This window comes from Sarcophilus harrisii, chromosome 2 (assembly GCF_902635505.1).
Source record: "Sarcophilus harrisii chromosome 2, mSarHar1.11, whole genome shotgun sequence".
NCBI classification, from domain to species: Eukaryota; Metazoa; Chordata; class Mammalia; order Dasyuromorphia; family Dasyuridae; genus Sarcophilus; species Sarcophilus harrisii.
The window spans coordinates 322,965,446-322,990,895 of record NC_045427.1 but is presented as its reverse complement, the minus strand read 5'-3'; the positions used below and the strand labels follow the sequence as shown (position 1 = coordinate 322,990,895).

The window sequence follows — 25,450 nt, the reverse complement described above, 5'->3', positions numbered from 1 at the left end:
GGAAGAAGAGGTTTGGCAATTGTCAATGCTGTAAAGTTACCCATACATATAACCTGTAAATAAAAGGCTATTAAATAAATAAATTTAAAAAAAAAAAAAAAAAAGAATTGTGCCACAATATCATTGTGCTAAGAAAACAATCTCTTGGGTTTCCAGAGGATATATTTCTCATTTACCACCTGAATGTTAATTCCACATCAAACCGGTGAACCATAAATCAGATAAAAAAGCTCTGAAGGAAACTAAGCACCTCATGCAATATATAATATTCCCATATTGGCCTTCTAGAAGAGAATAACTTGTCCATGAGGCCTTTGAAACATAACAGGCTTATGCCCATCAGTTGGAGAATGGCTGAATAAATTGTGGTATATGAATGTTATGGAATATTATTGTTCTGTAAGAAATGACCAACAGGATGATTTCAGAAAGGCCTGGAGAGACTTACACGAACTGATGCTGAGTGAAATGAGCAGGACCAGGAGATCATTATATACTTCAACAACAATATTATATGATGACCAGTTCTGATGGACCAGGCCATCCTCAGCAACGAGATCAACCAAATCATTTCCAATGGAGCAGTAATGAACTGAACTAGCTATGCCCAGAAAAAGAACTCTGGGAGATGACTAAAAACCATTACATTGAATTCCCAATCCCTATATTTATGCACACCTGCATTTTTGATTTCCTTCACAAGCTAATTGTACAATATTTCAGAGTCTGATTCTTTTTGTACAGCAAAATAACGTTTTGGTCAGGTATACTTATTGTGTATCTAATTTATATTTTAATATATTTAACATCTACTGGTCATCCTGCCATCTAGGGGAGGGGGTGGGGGGGTAAGAGGTGAAAAATTGGAACAAGAGGTTTGGCAATTGTTAATGCTGTAAAGTTACCCATGCATATATCCTGTAAATAAAAGGCTATTAAATAAAAACCAAAAATAAATAAATAAAATAAAATAAAATAAAAAAAGAAAAATATATTCCCTTAGCCAATTATTTAAGCCTATTCCAGATTATTTATCCTATTCAGGGTTCCGATTCTGATCCCTTAAGGAAAGTCTTTCTGGAACTCGAGAAATTTACATACTACCGGGAATATTTAACACGTGGAGAATATGAAGCATATACAGAATAATGGGTTGGGCAACGGGACAAGGAGGCAATCTAGTAACAAATTCAAGAAAGGCCTCGCACCACAAGTTGGCACCAGGGTCTTTCCAAATAACCTATTATCAGCTTCCACTTCTCATCTTCATTTGCCACTTGTCACTTTAAATAACCTAAAAATTTCAAAGAAAAAAAAATTTTAATTCCTCACTATGTTTTTTTAAAACCTGATACATAGGGGATCGGTAAGTTTTGGGACTTCCTCTGACACACCAGAAAGGTGTTCACAGCCTGAAGCCCCCAGGAAAAAAACAAGTTCCGAGACTGACTGACGGGCAGATTCACACTTCCGGTCTGCAGTTCACACCTAGGATGCCTAAAGCTTCTGCCCACATTTAAAACGCCAGTGACAAATCGCCGAGTCTCCCGCGGGACAAGGTTTTCCTTTGCGCAGAGTTCCTCCCAAAGTGGCTTACATCCGCCGCGGGAAACCGTGGCGGGCGAGTCAGGGGAGAAGGGAAATTATCATTCGGACGCTCTTGCGCCGCGCCGTACGCGTGAGAGACTTCCCCACCCTCCCCCGCAGGCCGATCGCCCAGCAAAGAGTGCGTGCCTGGACACCCCACGCCGCTCCCGGAGCTTCAGCAGCCTCCACGTGTCCTCTCCCTACCCAGCAGCCTCTACGGCTACCCAGGGAGAAAAACCTCCTGACAACTCGCTCCACACCCCCCCGCCACGCCGAGTACTACAACTCCCAGAAGGCTCCACGCTCTCCTGTCTCCCTCCCTCCTTCGCGGGACACGCAGGCGCTCTGGTCCTCGTCAACAAGCCGGAGCGGCTCTGAGTGTTGGTCGTGCCTAACGGGATTTGTAGTTCTTCCTGGATCTTCAGTCCTTGGGCGATTGAAGGAGAGTGGACTCCAAGTCTCAGCGGCCCTTGCGCGGCCGAGTCCGGTCACGTGGGCGGGGGGCCGGGCGTGCGTGCCGCCGTTGATCCGGTGCTGCAGTGAGGAGGTGGTTCTAGCCTTGTTGTGTGTGTGTGTGAGAGTGAGTGAGTGAGTGTGTGTGTGTATGTGTGTATGTGTGTGTGAGTGTATGTGTGAGTGAGGGAGTGAGTGAGGGAGTGAGTGAGGGAGCGAGCGAGCGAGCGTGTGCGGCCCGGCTTGTTGTTGTCCCTGACTTCCCCCTCCCCTCTACCCCTCCCCCTTTCCCAGCCGCCGCTGCAGTGGCCGCTCCCTGGGCCGTAGGAAATGAGCGATAACGATGACATCGAGGTGGAGAGCGACGTGAGTCCCGGGGTTTCTTCCTTCCCGTGCGTGTCTGTTTGGGGGTCGGAGCCAGAGGCCAGAGACGGAACTGGACGGGGTGGGGGGGCCGGGGGAGGCGTGCGGAGGCCGGGCCGCTTCCTCCTCGCCCTTCCTCTCCCTAGACGGGTCCGCCGTCGCTGCTTCGGTCCGGGCGCTTGGCTCCCTCGCCCGGCCACTGCGGCCTCTGGAGTCCGAATAGGGAGAAATGGCCATGGGGAACCCTTCCTCTCTCCCCTCCCAACTCTCCTCACCACACCCCCGCGGGGGAGGGCAGCGTCACTGGGGCCGGTCTACTCCCTTCCCTGACCCCTCGGTGCCGGGATGGGGGTACACTCAGCAGTCCATTGTCCATATCTAGCGAAAGGGGGTTGTTGTGTTAAGGACCCTTCCCCAAACACCTTCCCCCCCCCCCCCCCCCCCCCGGACCTGGGGTTTGGGGTGCCCAGAATGCCCTAGGGAGCATTCAGGACCCCTTCCCCCCCAGCGCGTCCCCTCGGGCTGGGCTGGATCCCGGAAGAAGGGGCGGCGCACAAGACTCACACGCCCCCCAGCCCAGCACGGGGATCCCGGCTGGGGGGAAGGGAGGAGGGTCGGGCGTACTCCCCATCCCCTGCTTCCTTCTCCGCCGGCATTTTCTTTCTTATTTTTGAATGTGAAGCGTAAAAATAACTTCTATATTTTCTATTTTTCTCTCTCTTATTCCAGGAAGAGCAACCGAGGTTTCAATCTGCGGTACGTCTCCTTCTCTCCATTTCATTTTCATTTCCGTTCAGTTCTAATCCTTTTCGGGGTCAGAGAGAGTTCTGTTACTTTCAATGTTATGATGGTAAACTGCACTGTGAGATGCTGGAGGTGAGGTGGGGGCCTACGTCTGGGATTCTAGATGTGGGGAGAAGGGTTGCAAACTTAATCATTCTAGATTCTCAGGTGTTAGATTCCATTGAGTCTAGGTGAGTGGGAGGAGCTTTGTCCTTAGGAAGGGATCTGATTCTTGAGGGATCAAATCCAAGGGATCTATATAACTACTATTTGGATTCAGGAAAGGAGGAAGTTCTGAATTCAGTCGTTGTCAATATTTGAAGGCAAAGAAGCTGAGAATATTTGGAGACGTAGCTTTCAAACCATTGTTACTCTGGAGGCACATGTGATCATAGAAATGAAAAGAGCAATATGAGTACTGTATTCCTTAAAGAGCCTAGCAGTATTACACAAGAATGTAATGCAGAAATTAAAGCCACAAGTTGCACATACAGGAACAGTAGCAGATTGTGCTTTAGGCCCATGAGTTGAAGTAGGTTTTGAAACTAAAGAGAAAAAGCTTGGAGTTGATGTGGAAGAGAGGAATGGGAGTAAGTAGGTTCGTTAAGAGGGGAAGACAGAAAATGTGTTAGGTCATTTCTTCGGTTTTCTGTATTAATGTACTCAATTCTTGTTTCAGTGGATTGTAGATACAATCTAAAATTGTTGGGAACCTGGAAGTGTTTAGTGAATTTGAATGGGCATGGGAGGAAGAGATTTTGTTGTAGGCACAAAACAGAGGGAGATTAAGAGTGGGAAAGAGGGAGATGAATCACAACAAAGTTCTTTATAGTTTGCATTTGGAAGTAGTAAAGAATAATAATTTAAAGAGAGAAAACCTTGCTGAGTTAGACTTGATAACAGAGCAAGCTGTGATTCAGAGACTAGAAACTTCAGAAGAATTTAAATAATGTTAAGAGAAATCCCAGGATATAATTAATTCTTTCATTAGACCTGAAAACAGCTTCTAGTTGTCTTTTTTTTTTTTTTTTTTTTAATCATTTTAATGGGTAGATTTTGCCAAAATTTCATTTAACTTTTGAGAGTCCTTATTTTGGATTTTTTGTTTTAAATCTCCTTAATAGTATATTCACTTTAACACTACTTTTTTTAAACAAAAAATTACTTTTCTCCCGAATTCCTTTGATGTGATCTGAAAGTGGCCCAAATGAAGGTAGGAAAGGAGAAAGTCCTTGAAGAGCTACTTTTCTGGCCTTTTTGGGAGAACAATTAGTCATGGACTTTCAGCAAGAAACCAGTTGGGTTTTCTTGTTATTGTTGTTGAGAGTAATTAGCTTTTTCAGACTTGTTTTTGGTTTTCAAATGGTTGATGCATTGATTTTAAATGGCCACAAAATTATTAAAATGTATTTTTCTGCACATTAATATTCAAACTCAGGACTTTGTCTAAAAGTTTATGATTAAATGTTAAGGTGTCTAGATAGTTTATCCCTTTGATTTTTTTCAGGGGCAGGGTTTTTTTTTTAATTTGGCTTGCAGAAACTTTCAAATATTGTGCACAAGGTAATCACAACAGCATGAAAAAAAAGCAGATGTGTTAAAAGCATATTTTTCAGTATCCCAAATAACTATCAGGATCTTGTAGAAGAATAAAAATTCCTCTTCGTAGGATGAATGATCAAATTTGTATCCCAAAACCCAAGGCCTGGACATTTTTTTTTTCCCTAAATGAAAAAAAATTCTAGTTATGGAAGAGCCATTTTTAGGCCTTGACTTTTGAAGGAAAAATCAAGCTGAAGTAACAGGAAAAAATATTAAATAATTTGGATCAATATTGTAATAAGTTTAAAAATTACTTAGAAAATGTTTTGTTTTACAGGTGTAAAAATCCTGTGTCATGAGACATAAGAGACTGACATAAAGTAGGAAATAAAGCTAAATAAAGAAAGTGAAACTGAATTTAATATTCTGTGGGAACCATGCAAAAGATAAAGACTTTAATTGGTAGGAGAAAAAATAATCTGGACTAGAACAAAACAGTCAGCAAATAATCCAGAAGAATGATTGGGAGAATATTTCAGCAGCATAGAAAACTATGACAAAAATTACCATGTTGCAAGAATCCCAACTGATGCGATTGTCTTTTTACTTTAATTCTTTGAACTCTTTAAAAAGTAATGGAAGAATTTATTGTGTGAACTTTAAAAAGATAAATTCCTTTGCACATAATGTTTTTATGCTTTCTGTTTTGGTGGCATTTCACAGGAAGGGGTTTAAGCTTTGAATACAAGTATGTGAGACCTGAGACTATTTCTAAGAAATTGTTCTTCATGCTAGCTCAGCATACTGCAACTGCAGCATATCTTCTAGAAGTTTTAAAACAGGTTTGTGCAATTCCATTTCTGATGTGAAGTGTTAGCCTCTCCAAGAAACTTGCTTCTCAGAATTGTAGTGTATTCAGAAAGGAAGGAGAACAGATCCTGTGTGAATTGAACTTGAATAGCAAAGTACACTTTTTGTAGCAAGAACCAATTTTATGGCACAGATACTCTACTTCTTTTAAAGTAGTTAGTTACAATGCTAAAATTCCAACACCTTTGGCTCCTGAATAGAGCTTTATTACTATTAACAACTAGCTATGCCTTGCTGTTAGGATCCTGTTTAAAAGTAATTTTCTGTAAGATGGCTGCAGTGTTGGACTAATTGATCAGTTTGGATAGGAATCCAGGGTTCTGGCCAGAAGTTCACTAGGTTCAAAATAGTTTCCTCTAGTAAATGAAGTATAATGTGATGCCATATTTTGTTAGTCATATTCCTCAACTCCAAGGATTAATCTTCCAAAAAAAGCTGTAAATTTGGTCAATGAATAGTTAGCTTCAGGCAGTTGTGTGTTCTAACCTTGATGTTCTGACTCAGTTTAAAAGTTATTTCATCAAATAAACTTGTGGGGCACTTGAATTAAATTTTTGTTGTTGTTCCATCGTCTTTGGTACATTTATATCATTGCTGGCTACCATCATTGGTGGTTGAAATCTTCTGTTGATCAGACTGAATCTTTTAAGTGGCTTCAGAGTAATGTTCAATTTTTGAATGCTTTATTAGTTGTATCTTCCCTAAGTAATGATTTCTTGTGGATTTCTTGAGTTTTGAGCCCTGATGTATTCATCATTAATATCAGGAACAGGATGATATAGATTAGAGAACTATATAGGTTAGAGAACTATCCTTGGAGTCAGTATGGGGTGGGTTGGCCCACCTGTTATTCACATGCTACCTATGTGACCCTCTGCAAGTCACTTAGCCTCTCTTCCTAGAGTCTCTAATGCTGTAAGTTGCAGAACAGTTATAGCTAATGCATAGTTGGGGGAAATTCCTCAAGGGTAATTCTCTGCCCCAGTGAAGTCTCAGATCCAGGCCATAAGTAAAGGTTTTGTAAAAGTAACAGTAAACATGAAGGAAAAAAAGCTGAATGAGAGTTAAGAAGACTAGTATCTAACACAGACTTAACTATGTGACACATGTCAATGGTGTAATAAGTATATGGATAAAATCAGAGATGTAGATTAAAAAAAAGTTAAAATTTTAATGATTATGGTAATAAAACTACCAAGATTTCAAACTCAGAATTTCTTAAAAATCAATGAGTTGTGATAGATTGCTACCCTAAAAAAATTAGTGCAGGCAAATTATTTATCAATTTCCCTGTTTTTGGATGTGATGTATAGATATAGATATATCTACATTAGTTTTGAAAGAATTCTGCTCACAGAATTCCTTGGATATTTGGAGCCAGTCTGATGAGATATTTCTTGGTACTATCTTCCACCTACTTGATGTTTTCAGGAAAAAGGATGCTAACAGAAAACATTGAATGAGGATACAGTCTGTATTCAGAAAATTAGAAGGAAATAGTTTAAATAGGTTTCCTCCATTTTTAAGCAGAATCCATCAGACTATATGAACTCTCCTTTAAGTTAAGCAGTTTGGCTAAAAAAGGTGGCATTTCCTTTTCAACATTTAACAACTTAATATGTACTTGTTAGTGTCAGGGATGGATGAACAAATTGTAGAAGATTTTTATTCTGACTGCATCTGTGGGAAGTTCAGTGGAAGGAGAACTGAATGGAAGAATAAAGACCTTGGCAGAGAAGTCAAAGCTGGAAGCTCTTTTGTGCCTGAGTTCCTGTTGAGCATCTGTGGGCCACTCTTCAGTATCCCATAGTATTTTTGTAAGCCTGGGATGGCCTGAAGGAATGCTACTTTGGCAGGCACCATGAATCCAGTTTACTTGAGAAAAGGCAGGATCTGCAGCTGCTATCTCTATGGTGCATGTTGGTAAGTTTTTCCCTGGCTTACTGGCCACTCTAGGAATTTTCCTGTCCCTAGATATTTGTGTGACTTCCCCATTGCAGAACAGAGCAGGCTCATTTTGTTTTAACTTCCTTTGTACACAGTATATGCCTTTACATATTTTGTATGTGCCTGTGGGAAGAACCTATATACTACATGCTGGCAGTACTCACTAACCAAAGTGAGATTTACTACTTAGTAAAGTAAATGCCAGTATATGAAGGCACTTAACAAGTTATTGATGAACAGTAGTATCCTGGCAATTGGCTATTCTGATGAATGGTGGATAGTGTTGTCAGAATGCCCTGATTTGATATTGAATGTATCTGTGCCCAAGCACAGTTGTCAACTTAGCCTAAAGGTTTGTATATGCTCCAAAGCCCCTAGAAATACTGATGAGAGCTCAAGTACAGATTTGCCTTGGTTGTAGCTGAAAGTATGTAGTTAAGTTGTGGGTGTTACCAACGTAAGCTAGATGAACGTTGTAGGTAGGGTTAGTGGAGTGCATTTTCCTTGCCTTATTCATCCCTAAGAGCTTCACAGATTGGCCATTGATAGGTGTGGCAACTTAGGGGTAGACATGGCAGCAGGGATTGTTTTTTGTTTCCTCTCTTCTGCTAGTTAAATTGGACCTGGAACCGTTCTTGTAATTCCATCCACTGCTTTGAGAACAACAGTCTCCAGCCCAGGCTTTCTACCAGGCAGCAAACTGTGCTGCCTGCATTGTTGAGCCAACTTTTCAAACTTGGCTTCCTCCCCAAATGACAAGCCAAGATTTCTGCTGATGGTTGAAAGCCAAGTTCACTTACAGTTCTCCAACCAAAAGGCTTGTTGTCCGTTTCAGTCTTTTCAGGGCTCAGTGAATGGGAAGGGAGTAGTGCATTGTGGGGATGATTTTGGTCTTAAATTGTGCTTAGCTCCACCTTACTGATTTAGGACCTAGTGAAACCAGGTCCATCTTGATTTCTAACATATTTGAAAGGCTTCTCCCCCCCCCCCCCCCAAAAAAAAAGAGAGGAAAATTTTTTGCAAGGGAGTAGAGAGGGAGGATCAGGATAGATTATAATTATAGTTTCATGATGTTGCTTTTATGTACAGCCCTCTGAATTGAATAGCATTGAGATAGAAAGAAGACCAAAAGTTAAGAGCTTAAAAAGCAGCAAAATCTTGGGCTGCTCGATGGGTCCCTATTGGAGATTTAAAGATGTATTGCAGATAATGTCAGTGGAATAGAGGACATTGGAGAGAACATTTTGCATGATTAGTATATTGGCCACTTTAGATATGAGATGTTAGTGTGTTCTTCCAAGCTTTGCAGCTTTGTCCTAGAAAAAAGATAAGCAGCAGTAGAAGGAGAGAACAGATCTGGATTCTTAAATTTGTATGCTACATATTATTTCATCCCACTAATTTATACAACTAGAAAGTAGTTACAGCAGGGGTCCTAAAACTTTTTAAATAGGGGACCAGTTCACTGTCCCTCAGGCTGTTGGAGGGCTGGACTATAGTAAAAACAAAAACTTTTTTTTGTGGGCCTTTAAATAAAGAAACTTCATAGCCTTAGGTGAGGGGGATAAACGTCCTCAGCTGCTGCATCTGGCCTGCTGGCTGTAGTTTGAGGACCCCTGAGTTACAGACTAAACTATATTCAGGTGGTGTAATAATAGATGAAAATTCATTGACTTAAATTTGTTTGGCAACCAAGGTTGTATCTAATGGTTTTCCTCAGTTTTATGGTATGGCTTTGGTTCAGGATAGTGCATTCATTACTTGGTGAACAAGGTAAATGATTTTTTTTTTTTTTTTTTTTTAGAAACTGCTCAGTCATATACCTTGGAAAAAGAAAAGTTGTGTTTTCTGGCAGTTCTCTGTCCATAATTATGATGGGAACCATGTGTTAAGTTAGAGGAATAGATAGAATACTGTATTTGGGAATCAGGATGTAACTAAAGTTGTAACAGCTGCCTTCCTTCTCTATGCTAGTCTCCCCTTTCTCTTAAATGGTCAACTGTGGTTAAAGTCCTGTTACATCTCCTGTCTAAAGTTGTGTTTTCACATCACAGTATGGAACAAGGGCTTATTGATTACAGCAGATTATATCTTTTAGGACTTAATAGTGTTATGCATCATTCCAATACCAAATTGAATTACTGTTTTTAGCCTTACTTTAATGCTCTCTGTTCTATCCTCTTGATGCTCTCTATGTAAGTTTAAGTTACTTGCTATTTCCTTTTGCACATAAATTTATTCTTTAGATCACCAAAAGTAGAGCTATATAAATGATATCATTGGTATACTAGGAGTAATTTCTCAGTCTAAAGTCTTTCCCATAACTCTTTATAACCCAGATGTGGTTTAAATCCTTACTTTAAAGCAATAGTAGCACTTGCATTGTATCATAAAGATTAATTTACCCTTTTCACTTGAATTGAGATAAGTAAGCCATTCCCTTTTGAGGACTAGCACATTGACAGCCTCTATGTCTCTTCAGCTGATTGTTCTTGTTTATGATTTAAAGTGTTTTAAAGAAAAGGAGACTCTGGTTTGTGGATATTTGGACCCTGCCAAGTGAATGTGTTTTGCAACAAGTGACTAAGGGAGATTTATTCTGAGTGTGTGAAGGTGGAAAGCTTTGCCATCTAAGAACTGTGTCCCTCTGGTATAAACTTGATTGAAAGAGAAATGTTTCGCATGGATGTTAAGAATCGGGAAGCCTAAATAGAGCTGGAATCTTTGTCTTTTTGTTTTGTATTGTTTTCCCAACTAGTCACAGATTTATGCATATGGAGTTCTTTCAGAGTTCTCTTTTGTACAAACTGCAAGGGTCACAAATGGGGATATTATCATGTTGGGAACACAGAATCACTGTTTGGACTTCTTTGAGAAACTAGCACAGTATGTGTAATTTATTCCTTCCTTGGGCATATATGTTAAGGGAAGCTTCCCTTAGTGGAGATGATTACACTTTACTAATGTGTCTACCTGGAATTTTGTCACTGATCACTGGCTGTTGTATCACATCAGGAAGTTTGGGGAAAGAAATTGTTTCAAGAGAATCACGTTTTGCTTCCATGAATAACTTTTTTACTTGTGCATGAGCCAGATGTGTCGAACTGCCTTGGATGTACCTGTCACAGACCTTGCTGCTACTCATCTTTCTTTCTGCCTTTAACAGGGCCTAATTCTGGAGATTCCTCCCCACTCAATTATCCCCTTCAATTCAGTGCTTCCTAGTCCAGTTGCCAGGGACATCACTGACAACATAAACCTCTGGAATGAAACCTGGATCCTTTGGTGCTATGTATTGGGAATGTTGGTTCTGATGTACTCTCTCATTTTCTCTTTCAGGCTGACAAACGAGCTCATCATAATGCACTGGAGCGAAAACGCAGGGACCACATCAAAGATAGCTTTCACAGTTTGCGGGACTCTGTCCCATCACTCCAAGGAGAGAAGGTGAGTTTATTGAGAAAGCTAATAGGCTACCCCTAGTCCCTTTCAGAGATAATGAATCTGATCTGCATGGGAAAAGAAAGCATCTGGAGGTAATCTAATACCTATCATAATTCTTCTTCCTTCTTCTCCTCTCTCTCTATTATTTTATTGTCTTTGGTGCCTTTTAAGCATAATACAGTTGCCCTGTTTATCACTTTAATTTTTTTTTATATATTTTATTTTTTAATTACATGTAAAAACAATTTTTTAACATTTGTTTTTTAAAATTTTGAGTTTCAAATTCTCTCCCTCCATCCTTCCCCATCCCCTCCCTGATAAGGGAAGCAAAATAATAATTCTTAAAACATTTTATGATTCTTGCTTCACTTAGAACAAAAATCACATAAACTCCCTAACCTACTTTTTCCCATTTGCCACTACCAAACTATATAAGAAATAATGGTTCTATTTATGAACTACTCAGTTGGGTGATTCTTTATTATTTATTAAATGCCAGTAATTATGGATCACCAAAACAAAATGAGAAAAAATAAAAATTGATTCTTGCTTCACTTAGAACAAAAATCACATAAACTCCCTAACCTACTTTTTCCCATTCGCCACAACCAAACTATATAAGAAATAATGGTTCTATTTATGAACTACTCAGTTGGGTGATTCTTTATTATTTATTAAATGCCAGTAATTATGGATAGCCAAAACAAAATGAGAAAAATTATAAAAATAAAAATCTTGCTTTAAGTATGTTTATACATATATATATATACTTGCACATATTAACGAGCACAGGTTTTTACTCTCCTTTCACACTTATGGGCCCAAAACAGCAAAACTCCATTGTGCTATTGGTTGATGAATATTCTTTGCCCAGAGAAAATAGTAAATAATGACTACAGATAAAAATTTTCAGAACCCTCTGTGAACCAAGTTCTAGTAACTTTTTTTTCCAGACACAGTTTCCAGTGAGTGTGAACAGTCTGCTAAGTTTTGTGGAGAGACACATAAATATGTATCCTCATAAATGGGATTGGCCTTCCAAAAATTAGTGTTTCCCTGGAGAGGCAATCACCAGCTGTTTCCATATTTGAAAGCAAAGCAAGAGGTTGTGGACAAGGGTCAGTTCTTGGAATTCTGAGGTGAAACATCTGTTTTCACAGATAGTTTGGTCCTTAAAATAGAACATAAGTAGTTAAATGGCTCATGTTGAACTGTTGTTCAATAGAGTGAGTGACCATAGACTTCTTAATGCTTATAGGAATAATTTGAATAGCTTTCTTTAGGTATAGAAGTCTGGTGATGTTTTGCACTTAGCTAAGGTCTAGATTGTATTTGAATAACTAGGATGTATTTGAAATTGTTGTGACTTTTTTTTTTTTTTTTTTTACACTCGCACTGGCACTTCAGTGAGTCAAAATGCTTGGAAGTATGCCCTAAGGTGTGGTCAGTCTTTCATAGCACTAAATCATAGGTTAGGGCTGACCTTTATCAGAAGAATAAATAAATAGGCCATGTGAATACCTGCTATCGTGGAATCAAGAGTTTTTCTGAGTTAGATTTACCTATTGTAGACTTCATTTAATGACTCTAAGGCAAAGGTATTCATCTTGGAACAACAGCATTTCTAGGTGCAGCATAGTCACAGACCAAAGAATCTGAAACAGCTGGTCACAGAGCCACCCTCTCAGTCAAAGTGCATGTGTACAAAGGGCTGAGTCACTGATAATTGGTGCATCTTTCTATCGTATATCTGTAAACTTTAAAGTTTAAATTTAAACTTTGTAAATTTTAAAATACTATGTAAGTGAGCTTTTGAGGATTCTTATAATGTTTCTAGCATTAGTTGGTATATAAAAAAAGAAACAATTCTAGTAACCTTATAGGGAGCCACAAAGTAGGATTTACAATTTTTTTTCTCATATTTTTTACACATTAAAAAAAATCCTGATTTTGATCTTCAGTCCTCCTGTATGCATTTTACACACACACACAAAACAGTAACATGTTGAATCTATTATGTATTTTTAAAAAGTAGGCAGCATGAAATAGACATTAAAAGTTTCATATACAATTCTCTTTTTATGTTTTTATATATAGAAAATTATTTACTTTGGAATTCAGAATTTAAGAAAACAAAAAATCTTGTGAATCCTTATCAACTTATAGAAATGCAACCTTCTTTGTCTATATGAAGAAAAACTGGGAAAACATTTTTATGTTGATATAATTCCCAAACTGATCTGGGATAATGGCTCTATTATATAAAGTCATATATAAAGAATCGGATTCTTTAACTACTAGTTTGTAGGCTGGAAGACTGAAGTCATTTGCCATTAATTATACCTACTTTATAAATCCTAGTTCTGAAGTTATTGGGTACCTTTTTAATTCTGAAATCTAACTACAGCGTTTTCCCAGCAAAAGTGATTAAAGAAAGTTGACACTAGGAATTCTGAACTCTTTAGTTTTACTTGGTTTAAAAAAAAAATTGCAAATTCAGAGTTACGTACTTCATTACTCCTTTTCTCTTCTGGTGTTGTTCCATATGTGCAGTGAATCCAGTGATCCAAATAGATTTATCCAACTTCCAAACTCTTAACTACTGATGCAATTTAAAAAAAAAAAAACATTTAAACCAAAGGAAAGTAATTTGTTCTTGATTTGGCTTGTGGTAATTTGGATTGTGACAAATCAGTAGCCAAAGGTCTTTTCCATTTAGACTTCTATCAGCGTAGCTCCAATATCTTAGGCCAGTTGTCCTTGAGTTTTTCCTAACTTTGAATATTCCTAGTTCAGTTGATTTAATGATGCAAATTAATTTTAATAATTCATACTTAAATTGCTTTATGATTTACCATCTTTTAGTATCAGAAGACAGTTTGGGACAGTTTCCTTCTAGGTTAGATAATCACTGCTAAATTATTTCATTCAGTGTATGAGCAACTTACAGGTGGTTCTTTGATATGAAATTAAGATTATACTAATAGTAACTTACATAAATATTTGTTATTTGAGCATCACAGTCAGGAGTGTGCTAGAGCCCAGCTTTAACTAACTGAATTTTCATTATTTGTATTTATACTTCAAGAAACTAGCAAATTGTACAAATCAGGGCTTGTTTTATTGTTTTGTTGATTTTTACTAGATTTTAAAGTAATCAATGGAAAAAATGTTAGTAATGCAGATAAAACTTTAAAAGTATGTCATGGGTACAGTTACCATAGAGGCAATTGTTAACCATTTACCAGTGTTGAACATTTACCTGATTTAAATTTAAACATTTACCTGATTATAGCACTACTAAGTATTAGGACTTCAACCCAATTTTTCTCTAAACTTCTTTCTAGTAACATGGATATTAACGTTGAGTTGGGCAAGGGCTGTTTAAGAGTGTCTGTTCTCATTGAAAATGATCCGCTTTTTGCCTAAGAAAAATAAAGTGATCCGTATGTCTGCTGAGGAAATTACTACTTGAATGGTTATATTTTATATGCCTGACATCTTCAGTTAGATAAAGATTATTCTATACTTTCTAGGCTGTATAGCATTTTTGTGCTACTGATAAAATACTCTTGACTATTTGTAGTTAGTAGTTACTTAGTAGGTGGTAGTCATTATGTTTGTACATTCAAAAAGCTTTCTGGTTCCATATGGCTGCATTAATAAAGATGAATATGCAGCTGTTTTATTCTGGGAAGTTTTTATGGCTGCTGAAAGATTAATTCCTATTGATAACTAGTTTGGAAAGTCTTCATCTGAAGTTTATTCTTTAGTCCTATTCACTATTATTTATGTGTATTGCTCTTCTTGTAAATTTGGAGGTAGGACACCCAAGAAAGATATCTAGTACCAATAGTAATAAAAGCAAATCTCAGATGAATTTTGGCCCTCAATATTAACTACTCTTTAAGGAATTTTACTCTGATATATTGCTGACCAAAGAAATATTATTTGCCTCAAAAATGTTAGTTTTCATTGGCAATTAGACAAAAGCATTAAAAATACATCCTACTTATTTGGTGAGAATCTGAGGGGTCATGTATGTCTTTTAAAGTAGAAGCATATTTCTGCTATACCATAAGTTAGTCCCTAGTACCTGGACTTAAAGGGACTACTTCTTGCCATTGTAGTTGGTAATGGAGCTAAAGAGCTACATTCAATAATCCCATTCATACAAATAAAGGCTTCAGTTATCCATGCCCAAATTCATTCTCATCATACTGCCGTGTTAATTATTTTTTTTTGGGGGGGGGGGGTGCAGAGACTAGGCCTTCTTGTCTTGTTTGGGCTTGAAGTACAGCAGTCATTCATGGACCCAATACCAATGTTGACCATTAGGGAAGCTTTACCTTGTTCTGTTTTTTGTTTGTTTTTTTATAAATGAGGCTGGTTTTTCTCTCTTAAAGCAGCCTGGTCCTTCTCTTCTAAGGAATCACTATAACATCATTAAACATAGGGCAAACACTGGATCAATGTTGGTTCTATTGAAGCTCAGAACTCCCCAACTCAAAAAGATCCACAAGCATCAGCCTTCCCTAAAGTCAGGTATGACAGGCAGGTACCACTACTCCTGGCTCCAGAGTCATGTTGCCATATGGGGCTTTGTGCAGTCAAAGCAAATTCCAACTTTCTTATGAGATTGAGATAAGAAAAGTCAAAATTTTAGTTTTGCAAGCATCCCCCAGCAAACATTCTTGAGGCTGTATATGATATTGTACTTATTATTTAGACTTGGTCCAGAGGAACAGATGATGAAAACCTCCTTTTGGTAGTGAATTAGTGATTATAGATATGAAGTGTGTCATATGTGTCAAATATAGTCTATTATTATTTTTTGTTACAAGGAAAGGCTTTAGTGGAGGAAGAGTGGTATAAAAAAAGAAAGGTCAATTAAGTTTTCAAAGAACAAAAAAAATCAAAAAATAAAAATTTTAAATAGCATCAAGCAAACCTTTGAGTATATACTATTGGGAGTAGGAGTCTGTAATGGGCTTTGGGGACAAAAAGATTTAAGACATGAGTCATTAGGTTTATAAGTCTGAGATCATTTAGAAAGTTTTTTGGTATCATGGCTGCATTCTTCTAAGGGGTTTATAATCTGAGAGGGGTATGAGTATGTATATCATACATGTATATTTTATGTGTATGTGTAAAAAGATAAATAACAGTTATGGTAGTATACATGCTAGATGAGTGGTATAGAGTTTTGTGTCTAGTTTATTTTTATATTCTATTAAAGCCTGATTTCCTTAAAGGGGAAAGAAAGGAATATTAATCAAACCAAACTCCGCTTCAGACAAGCAAGATTAATCAAAAACCCAGTGATACTTAGCTACATTTCCAGAAGTATGTTAGTACTACCAAGTGGAAAGTATTACCGTGGACTTGGTACATTTCATCCAACTACATTGTTTCCTTGTATCTCAATGAGACATTAAAAAGATTGTGTTCTGGATTAACACAAAACCAAAGCCCGGCTCATTTCACCTCACTAAAATTCTTATTGCCCTTTCATGTGACTCGTGACCAGGTCAAAGTCTAACTTAAGGATAATATTTGCACTGTTTATCTGTCAGGGTTTTTATGGAGATGAAATTCAATTAGGTTCAACACACATTTGTTAGATGCCTACTAAGTAAGTGGTAAATGATGGGACTGAATAAAGACAAAACCAAAATAATCCCACCCTTCAAAGAACTTGTTCTATTAGGAGTATACTGTACACACACACACACACACACACACACACACACACACACATCAGGTAATTTTAAGAGGATGTCAGGAAGAGTTTTTCTTTGGAGAGGAGTGACAAGATTCTTAAGGAAACTAAAGATTCTAGAATGTCAGTTTGGTTAAAGCATATAAAAGTGGAATGACAATATAATCGGTGTAATAACATGTAATCAGCATGGAAAGGTTGATTGGGACCAGATTATTGAGGATTTTAAATGCTATAACAGATATGAAAAGTGCTGTTTGTACCTATGTCTCTAGCTCTGACCCATCTCCTTAGCTTCAGGACAGAATCTCTAAATTGTCTCCTGATATCTTCAATTGTATCACTTTAAACATTGCAATATTTTAAACTAAATTTGGTCTTAAAATTAGCTTCATCTTGAAGACTCCCTAGGTAATCATTCTCATGGTCATTCAACCCTAGATCTTAAAATCATCTTTGACTTCTTTCTTCCATCCATCCCCCCTGTCGAACTACAATTGTCATTTCTCAGTCCTTTTGTAATGTTCTTTGATTCTGCTCTTTTCTTTCGATTCCTATTGCTATTAGCCTAGATCTCATAGTTTCCAGACTAATGTTTATGCTTTCTTATTCTGTCCAGATTTATCCATTCTTATTTTGTGACATAAATATAAACCCAAAATGCTGTTTGATACTGGCATGATAGCCCACTGCTCAAAAACTTTTATTTGCTAACCATTATATGAAAATCAGATTGGTATTCAAGGCCTTTCATAGTTGGACATCTTATTGTTATATTTCTTCTTTCCCCTTTTTCTATGTAAACCTTGTTGTTCTGGCCAAACAGTTCTATCTCATTGTATATGTGATGTAGTATTATCCATATCTGTATGTACACACAAACATTCCCTCTGGTTTTATAAAGTTTAAGATTCAGCCTTATATGAATTCTTTCTGGCCTCCTTATCCTCTCAAATGATGAAATCTATTGAGCATTTAGTTGTTTAACATATTTTTTTTGTTCTTAAGTGCATATCTATCCTGTATCTCCAGTTAGATTTCAAGATTTTTCTGCCACATGCTTACCTGAGTGCTGCCTGCTTTTTTTTAAAAAATGTATGTGATATCTGCAATAAAATGGCAGATATTTTATAAAGCAAAATTTATAAAGATTAAACCAGGGGACAAGTACTACTACAGATCAGATCGTCCATATGATTGAAATAAGGTCCAAGTTACTTACTGGGACCTTCCCTCTGGGTTCCAGAGGCACATGACCCTGAACTCTAGGCTTCAACTCAGAGAATAAGAGCATAATAATTCTTACTGAAACTATTCCACCATCCTTTAGCTGTACTTTAGGATAGGTACCGATTGTTTTAGAATAACATTGATTTTTCTATGGTTTTTTAAGGTTTACAAAGCACTTTGAACATTTCTAATTTGAGCTTCATAACTTCCAAGTGAAGTGGGTATTATGAATGTTATCATCTCATTTTTACATACGAGGAAACTGAGGCTTAGAGGTTTTTTTGACCATGGTTTGCACAACTAAGTCTTTCCAATCCTAAGTGTAACATTTATTCTACCTTATCCTTGTGCTAAATTGGTTTAGTTTTCATCTCTGCCATATCTATAGTATGTTGAGTCCTAGATTTTATGTAATACACAAACCATTTTGAGACGGCCTTTGGAAAAGGGTTGAGCCCTTTGAGTGAAAGGCCAGGTACCATTTCTGTCCTCTTACAGATACTTGTGCCTTTCTTGGCTACAAGATGTTTATTTAGCTAACAGAAGATGATTTGGGAATACTAATGCTTTTTCCTTATATAAGAGAATCCCTATCCTTTGATAGGGAATTAGTCTGACCAAGTCAGAATATACCAGAACTATTAACTTCCATTATCTTGGACATTAACCTTCTTTTAATATACTGTAAAGATCATATTAGATTCTATAGTTGCCATATCTTACTTTTAGTTGGTTTGCATTTAAATTCATTAAGAATTCCAGATCTTTTCGTATGAGCTATGCCTCCTCTGTCACACCTGTTATATTATTGATTAAGCCAATTTGATCAAGATTTTTTACAAAATAGAATCTGAAAGCACAGTCACATATCCTCTAGTCCAAGCTATGAAGTTAAGTACCCTCCCAGATATATAGATATATATATATCTGGAGGTGGTTACTTAAGGTTGAGTATCTGATCTTTAACTCTTCAGGTCAGAAATTTAGTCTACATAGAAATGATCAAGCTCTGGGAAAGGTAATAAGTACTTATATAACACCTACAATGTGCTAAGTACTGTGATAACTGCTTTTACAGATATCATCTCATCTGATGCTCCTGACAACTCTGTGAGGTAGATACTAATAATAGCTTCGGCTTTACAATGGAGGAAATAAAGACAAATAGAGATTAAGTGACTTGGCCTAGGGTCACACTGAATTTGAACTCAGGGTCTCCTAACTCTACACCTAATACTCTAATCTGCTGAGCCACCAGCTGTCTCTACAGTTGGTTTACACTAACCAAATTTAGAAGACTCAGAAACCAACTATCAATTTTCAGATGTTAAGTGAGAGATGTCACTGTAACTGGTGGTAGTTATTTGTAAGTCCATCTCTCTTTCAATTAAGGGTTTACATTAAAAAAATTTTACAATGAATAATATGAATGCCAAGGCAATTAGTTTGCTGAAAGACTTTGGAAAACCAAATTAAAAATAAAAACTTTGTTAACTACAGAATCATGGTTAAAAAGTTCATTAGAATAAATTAATTTCAAGGTAGAAGAGATCTCAGGTTTTATGGGTAAAGAAAATTGAGTTGAGTGATCTTACTGCATATTACTCTACTATTATGACACCATTTACTTGGACCAACTAGATTATATTAGAATAGAATCATAATTTTCTTTGTAGTTAAATTTCTATGGGAAAATTTAAAAACTGCCATTGATTGCGTAGGCCCCCTTCATATATGTTTTAGAATCTTGTTACTTTGAGTAGTAATTCATCACTTGCCCCAAAATATTAGTTCAAGTTATGGTACTATTAAATAGATCACTACTCTTTCTGACTTGAATCATAGTTCAGTTGGTCTCTCCAAGGAAGAAGACAGTCAGTTCATTTCAAGAAATGTTAATAACCTGTCATTTGTACAGATTATTGTGCAAAGGATAATACATTGTAGATGAGGTAAAATATCTATTGTCTTAGAACCAGAGGCAGGAGAGGGGAATTCATGGGGGGTGGAGAGGAGTGATACACATTTTGCTATAATATACACTTTTTTAAAAGCTGCAAAAAAATATGTGAGGTCTTTGGGGAAGAGAAATTGATTACCAACTTAAGAAGATCAAAATAGGATTTGTGAAAGACAAAACATGAGAGAAAAGGATAGAAAGTTAGTTTTTCTTTCTTGATTGTGGAAGGCTTAGCCTGCTAACGTTTTTTTCCTTCCAAACATATTTCTGTATCTGTTATACTGCACAAGAAAAATCATATCAAAAAGTCAAAACAAAAAAACATGAGGGGGAAAAAAGCAAAAAACAACAGGAAAAAAAAGTGAAAATACTATGCTTTAATCCATATTCAGTTTCCATAGTTCTCTTTGGATTCAGATGGCTCTTTCTATCCCAAGTCTTAGAATTGCCCTGAATCACCTCACTGCCCAAAAGAGCGAAGTCCATCATAGTAGGTCATCACATAATCTCCTTGCATTGTGCAATGTTCTCTTGATTCTGTTCACTTCACTCAGCATCAGTTTTATATAGGTTTTTGTAGGCTTTTCTGACATCAGCCTGCTCCTCATTTCTTTTCTTTTCTTTTTTTTTTTTTTTAATTTATTTATTTAATAGCCTTTTATTTACAGGTTATATGCATGGGTAACTTTACAGCATTAACAATTGCCAAACCTCTTGTTCCAATTTTTCACCTCTTACTCCCCCACCCCCTCCCCCAGATGGCAGGATGACCAGTAGATGTTAAATATATTAAAATATAAACTAGATACACAATAAGTATACATGACCAAACCGTTATTTTGCTGTACAAAAAGAATCAGACTCTGAAATATTGTACAATTAGCTTGTGAAGGAAATCAAAAATGCAGGTGGGCATAAATATAGGGATTGGGAGTTCAATGTAATGGTTTTTCTGTTCCTCATTTCTTATAGAACACTATTCTTTTATATGTACATACCATAACTTATTCAGCCATTCCCCAACTGATGGGTATCCACTCAATTTCCAGTTCCTTATCACTACAAAGAGGGCTACTACAAACATTTTTTAATATGTGGGTACTTTTCCCTTTTTTTATGATCTCTTTAGAGTACAGATCCATTAGACATACTGCTGGATCAAAGGATACATAATTTGATAGCCCTTTGGACATAGTTCCAAATTGCTCTCCAAAGATTGGATCAGTTCATAACTCCACCAACAGTGCATTAGTGTTCTATTTTCCCACATCCCCTCCAACATTTGTCATTATCTTTTTATGTCATCATAGCCATGAGAGGTGTGTAATAATACCTCAAAGTTATCTTGATTTGCATTTCTCTAATCAGTAGTGATTACTGATTACTAAAATCCAAGTGGATTTTGTTATTTTTTTTTCTAACTCTATAAAGCAATTTCTTGACACTTTGATTGATATGGCATTGAATAGGTAGATTAGGTAGAATTGTAATTTTTGTTATAGTTCCGCTTACCCATGAGCACTTGATACACTTCTAATTGTTTAGATCTAACTTTATTTGTGTGAAAAGTATTTTGTAATTGTGTTCATAATAGTTTTGATTTTGTCTTGGCAGGTAGACTCCTAAATATTTTATTTTATCTACTGTTTATTTTAAATATCTTTACTTCATATCTTGCTGCTGGACTTTGTGGGTAACATAGAGAAATGCTGATGATTTATGTGGGTTTATTTTAATAGTGCAACTTTGCTAAAGTTATTGTTTCTAGTAGTTTTTTACTTGATTCTCTAAGTATGCCATCATATCATCTGTAAAGAGTGATAATTTTGTTTCCTTATTACCTACTCTAATTCCTTCCATTTCTTTTTCTTCTCTTATTGCTAAAACTAACATTTCTAGTACAATATTGAATAGTAGTGGTGATAATTTCACCTCTTGATTTTATTGGGAAAGCTTCTACTTTATCTCCATTACATTTATCATGCTTGCTGATAACATTTAGATTCATGTTATTTATCATTTTAAGGAAAACTCCACTTATTCCCTTTGTTTTCTAGTGTTTTTAATAGAAATGGATGCAAGTTTCTTTTTTTAAATAAAGCCAACCCTTAGTTTGTTTATTAATTCAGTAGTTTTCTTACTTTCAATTTTATTAATCTCCTTTGATTTAATTTCAGAATTTATAATTTGGTTTTTAATTGAGGGATTTTAATTTATTCTTTTTCTAGCTTTTTTAGTTGCATGCCCTATACATTTATCTTTTCTTTCTTTATTTTATTCATGTAAACATCTAGTGATATAAAATTTCCCCTAAAAACTGCTTTGGCTGCATCCCATACGTTTTGATATGTTGTGTTCATTATTTTCATTGTCTTGGATGATATTGTTGATTGTTTCTATGATTTGTTTGTTTGTTCTTTAGGGTTAGATTATTTAGTTTCCAATTACTTTTTGCTCTGTTTTTCCATAGTCCTTCATTAAACATAATTTTTATTGCATGATGATCTGAAAAGGATGCATTTACTATTTCTGCCTTTCTCCATTTGATTGTGAGATTTTTATGCCCCCAATACAAGGTCAGTTTTGTGTAGGTGCTATGTACCACTGAGAAAAATGTATCTTCTTTTCCATCACCATTCAGTTTTCTCCAAAGGCCTATGATACCTAGTTTTTCTAAAATTCTATTAACTACCTTAACTTCTTTCTTATTTATTTTGTAGTTAGATTTATATAGTTCTGAGAGAGATTGAGATTCCCCACTAGTATAGCTTTGCTGTCTATTTCTTCTTGCAACTCAATTAACTTCTCTAAGAATTTGGATGCTATACTTTTTGGTGCATATAAGTTTAGTATTGAAATGTCTTCATTATCTATGGTAAGCTTTAGCAAGATGCAGTTTCCTTCTTTATCTCAGTTAGTTCTGTTTTTGATTTTGCTTGATCTGCTGTCAGGATCGCTATCCCTGCCTTTTTTTGTTTACTTTACCTGAAGCTTAAATCAATTCTGCTCCAGCCTTTTATCTTTCCTCTGTATACATCTCTCTGTTTCAGATATGTTTCTTGTAGGGGCTTTTAATCCAGTCTGCTAGCAATCTGCTTGTTTTATGGGAGAGTTCATCGCATTCACATTCACAGTTAAGCTAACTAATTCTGTATTTCCCGCCATCTTATTTTTCCCAAGTTATGCTTTTTTCTTTCCTTTCACTCTTTCCCTCCTCACCCCATTATATTGCTTATGACCACCACCTCCTTCGATCTGTTCTCCCTTTTTTTCAGTGCCCTCCCTTCCTTATCCATTTCCCCTTTTACTTCTGTACTTCCTTCTGTTAGCCTCCCCATTTCCTTTCCCTTTTCCGCTTCTACTATCCTATAGGGCGAGACAAATTTCTACATCAAACTAACTACATGTTTTATTTCCTCTTTGAACCAAATCTAATGAGTTTAAAATTCAAACAATGTGTCCCCCTCCCTTTCTCTCAAGAATAGGTCTTTTGTGCCTCTTCATGCAAACCCATTTTACTTCTCCTTTCTTCTTAGTACAATTCCTTTTCCATGCCTATTTTTTTAATATCATTACATCAAAGTCAATTTATAACTATTCTCTCAAAGTATACCCTCTCTGACTGCCCTGACAAAGATACAGTTCTCAAGATTTACACGTATGTTCTTCCCATATAGATATGTAAACATTTTAATCTTTAAAAAACTTTTTTTTTTCTTGTATTTATCTTTTTTTTCTCTTGAGTCTCGTATTTGCAGATCATATTTTCTGTTCAGTTTTGGCCTTTTCATCAGAAATGATTGAAAAATCTCCTTTTTGCATGGAATGACCATCTTTCCAAGATAATGTTTAATTTTGCTGGGTAGTTAATTCTTGGTTGTAGTCTAAGCTTCTTTCCCTTCTGGAATATAGTATTTCAGGCCCTCTGATCCTTTAATGAGAAAGCTTTTAGGTCTTGGGTAATCTTGATTGTGGTTCCTCATTATTTGAATTGTTTTTTCTGGCTACTTGCAATATTTTCTCCTTGATCTAATAATTTAATTTAATTATTTTTAATTTAATTCTTTATTTTCTTATTTAATTCTATTTAATTAATTCTTAATTTTAATTTCTTTGGAGTTTTCATTTTGAGATCTCTTTCAAGAGATGATCCATAGATTCCTTTAATGACTATTTTACCCTCTTGTTCTAGGATATCAAGGCAGTTTTCCTTGATGATTTCATGAAAGATAATGTCTGGGATCTATTTTTAAATCATGGCTTTCAAGTAGTTCAGTAATTCTTAGATTCTCTCTCCTGGATCTATTTTCTAGGCCAGTTTTTCTAATGAGGTATTTTACATTTTCTTTTTTCTTTTTTTTTTTTTAAATGTTATTTGACTGATTCTTGATTTCTCATTGAGTCATTCACTTTCATTTGCCCAATTGTAATTTTTAGTGAATTATTTTCTTCAGTTAGCTTTTTTACCTTTTGCATTTGGCCAATTATACTTTTAAAGGAGTTATTTTGTTTAGTGGAGTTTTTTCCCCCCATTTTGCCAATTCTTTTTTTTAAGAAGTTTTCTTCTTCAGTATATATTTTTTTCTATTTCTTCAAATTTATTATTTAAGGAGTTGTTTTCTTCCCTCAGTTTCAGTGTTTCCTTTTCCCTAGGGTTTTGGCTTTTCCATCCAGACTTTAATAACTTTTGAGTACTCTCATTTCTTTTCCCCATTTTTCTTTTATCTCTCTTTAGATTCTTTTTGCACTCTTCCCAGAGAACCTTTTGAACTGGAGACCAATTCATATCCCCTTTAAGGCTACATCTGCAGACATTTTTTTATTTGCTGCCCTCTTCTGGGTTTTGTTCTAGTCTTCCTTGTCTCCATGGTAGCTCTCTATGGTCAGGTTTTTTTTTTGTTGTTTTTTTTTTGTTTTGTTTTGTTTTGTTTTTTGTTTTTTGCTTTTTTGCTCATTTTTAAAGATTGAAGTCTACTCTTAGGATATAGGGAAGATTGTCCTGTGTTTCCTCTACAAGGCCATGTAGCTTCTCACTTATTCTGCTGGGGCAAATGCTGCAGGCTTCCCCACTGAACTGAGCGTACTAGCCAAGTCCTGTTTCTTAAGTTGGAGTTCAGGGCTCATAATTTGCCTTTTGTGATTGCATGGGAAGTCTGCCCATGCACAGTTGGTTTGCTGATCTTACCTTCTCAACTAGGACAAAATAACTAGAGTTGCTGTGTTTTGGCTAAGAATCTCCAGCTAGATTCACTGCCAGGCCTCACTGCCTTGGGCTTCATTATACCTGCGCTGGGCTGTGTTTTCCCTGCCCATTTGAGACAGACATTTCCTGTAGTCCTTCCAAAAATATCTGAAGCTGGAAAATTATTACACTCAAATGTTAGTGGATTCTGTCACTCCAAAATCCATTTAGAGGCTTGATCTAGTGTTGCTTGTGAGAGAAGCTGGGAGGAATTTAGGCAATGTTCTGTTTACTTTCTGCCATCTTAGCTCTGCCCCTTATATTCTGGAAAACTACTTGCTAGATTTTTCAAATAATCTAAACCAGA

General features: G+C 36.4%; 1 protein-coding gene across 5 annotated transcripts in view; it reads left to right on the top strand.

The window, feature by feature from the left end:
- The first annotated feature begins 2,103 nt into the window (after positions 1 to 2,103).
- Positions 2,104 to 25,450, top strand: part of MAX (MYC associated factor X) — a 39,586-nt gene continuing 16,239 nt past the window's right edge. The window contains exons 1-3 of one of the 5 annotated variants that reach the window (XM_031952725.1): positions 2,104 to 2,406; positions 3,133 to 3,159; positions 10,885 to 10,992. In XM_031952725.1, the coding sequence (XP_031808585.1) occupies positions 2,371 to 2,406; positions 3,133 to 3,159; positions 10,885 to 10,992 (171 nt within the window). In that variant the 5' untranslated portion in view covers positions 2,104 to 2,370. Of the gene's footprint in view, positions 2,407 to 3,132; positions 3,160 to 10,884; positions 10,993 to 25,450 lie in introns of those variants that run through there. The other 4 variants (XM_031952726.1, XM_031952727.1, XM_031952729.1 and 1 more) reach the window with 4 other exon arrangements.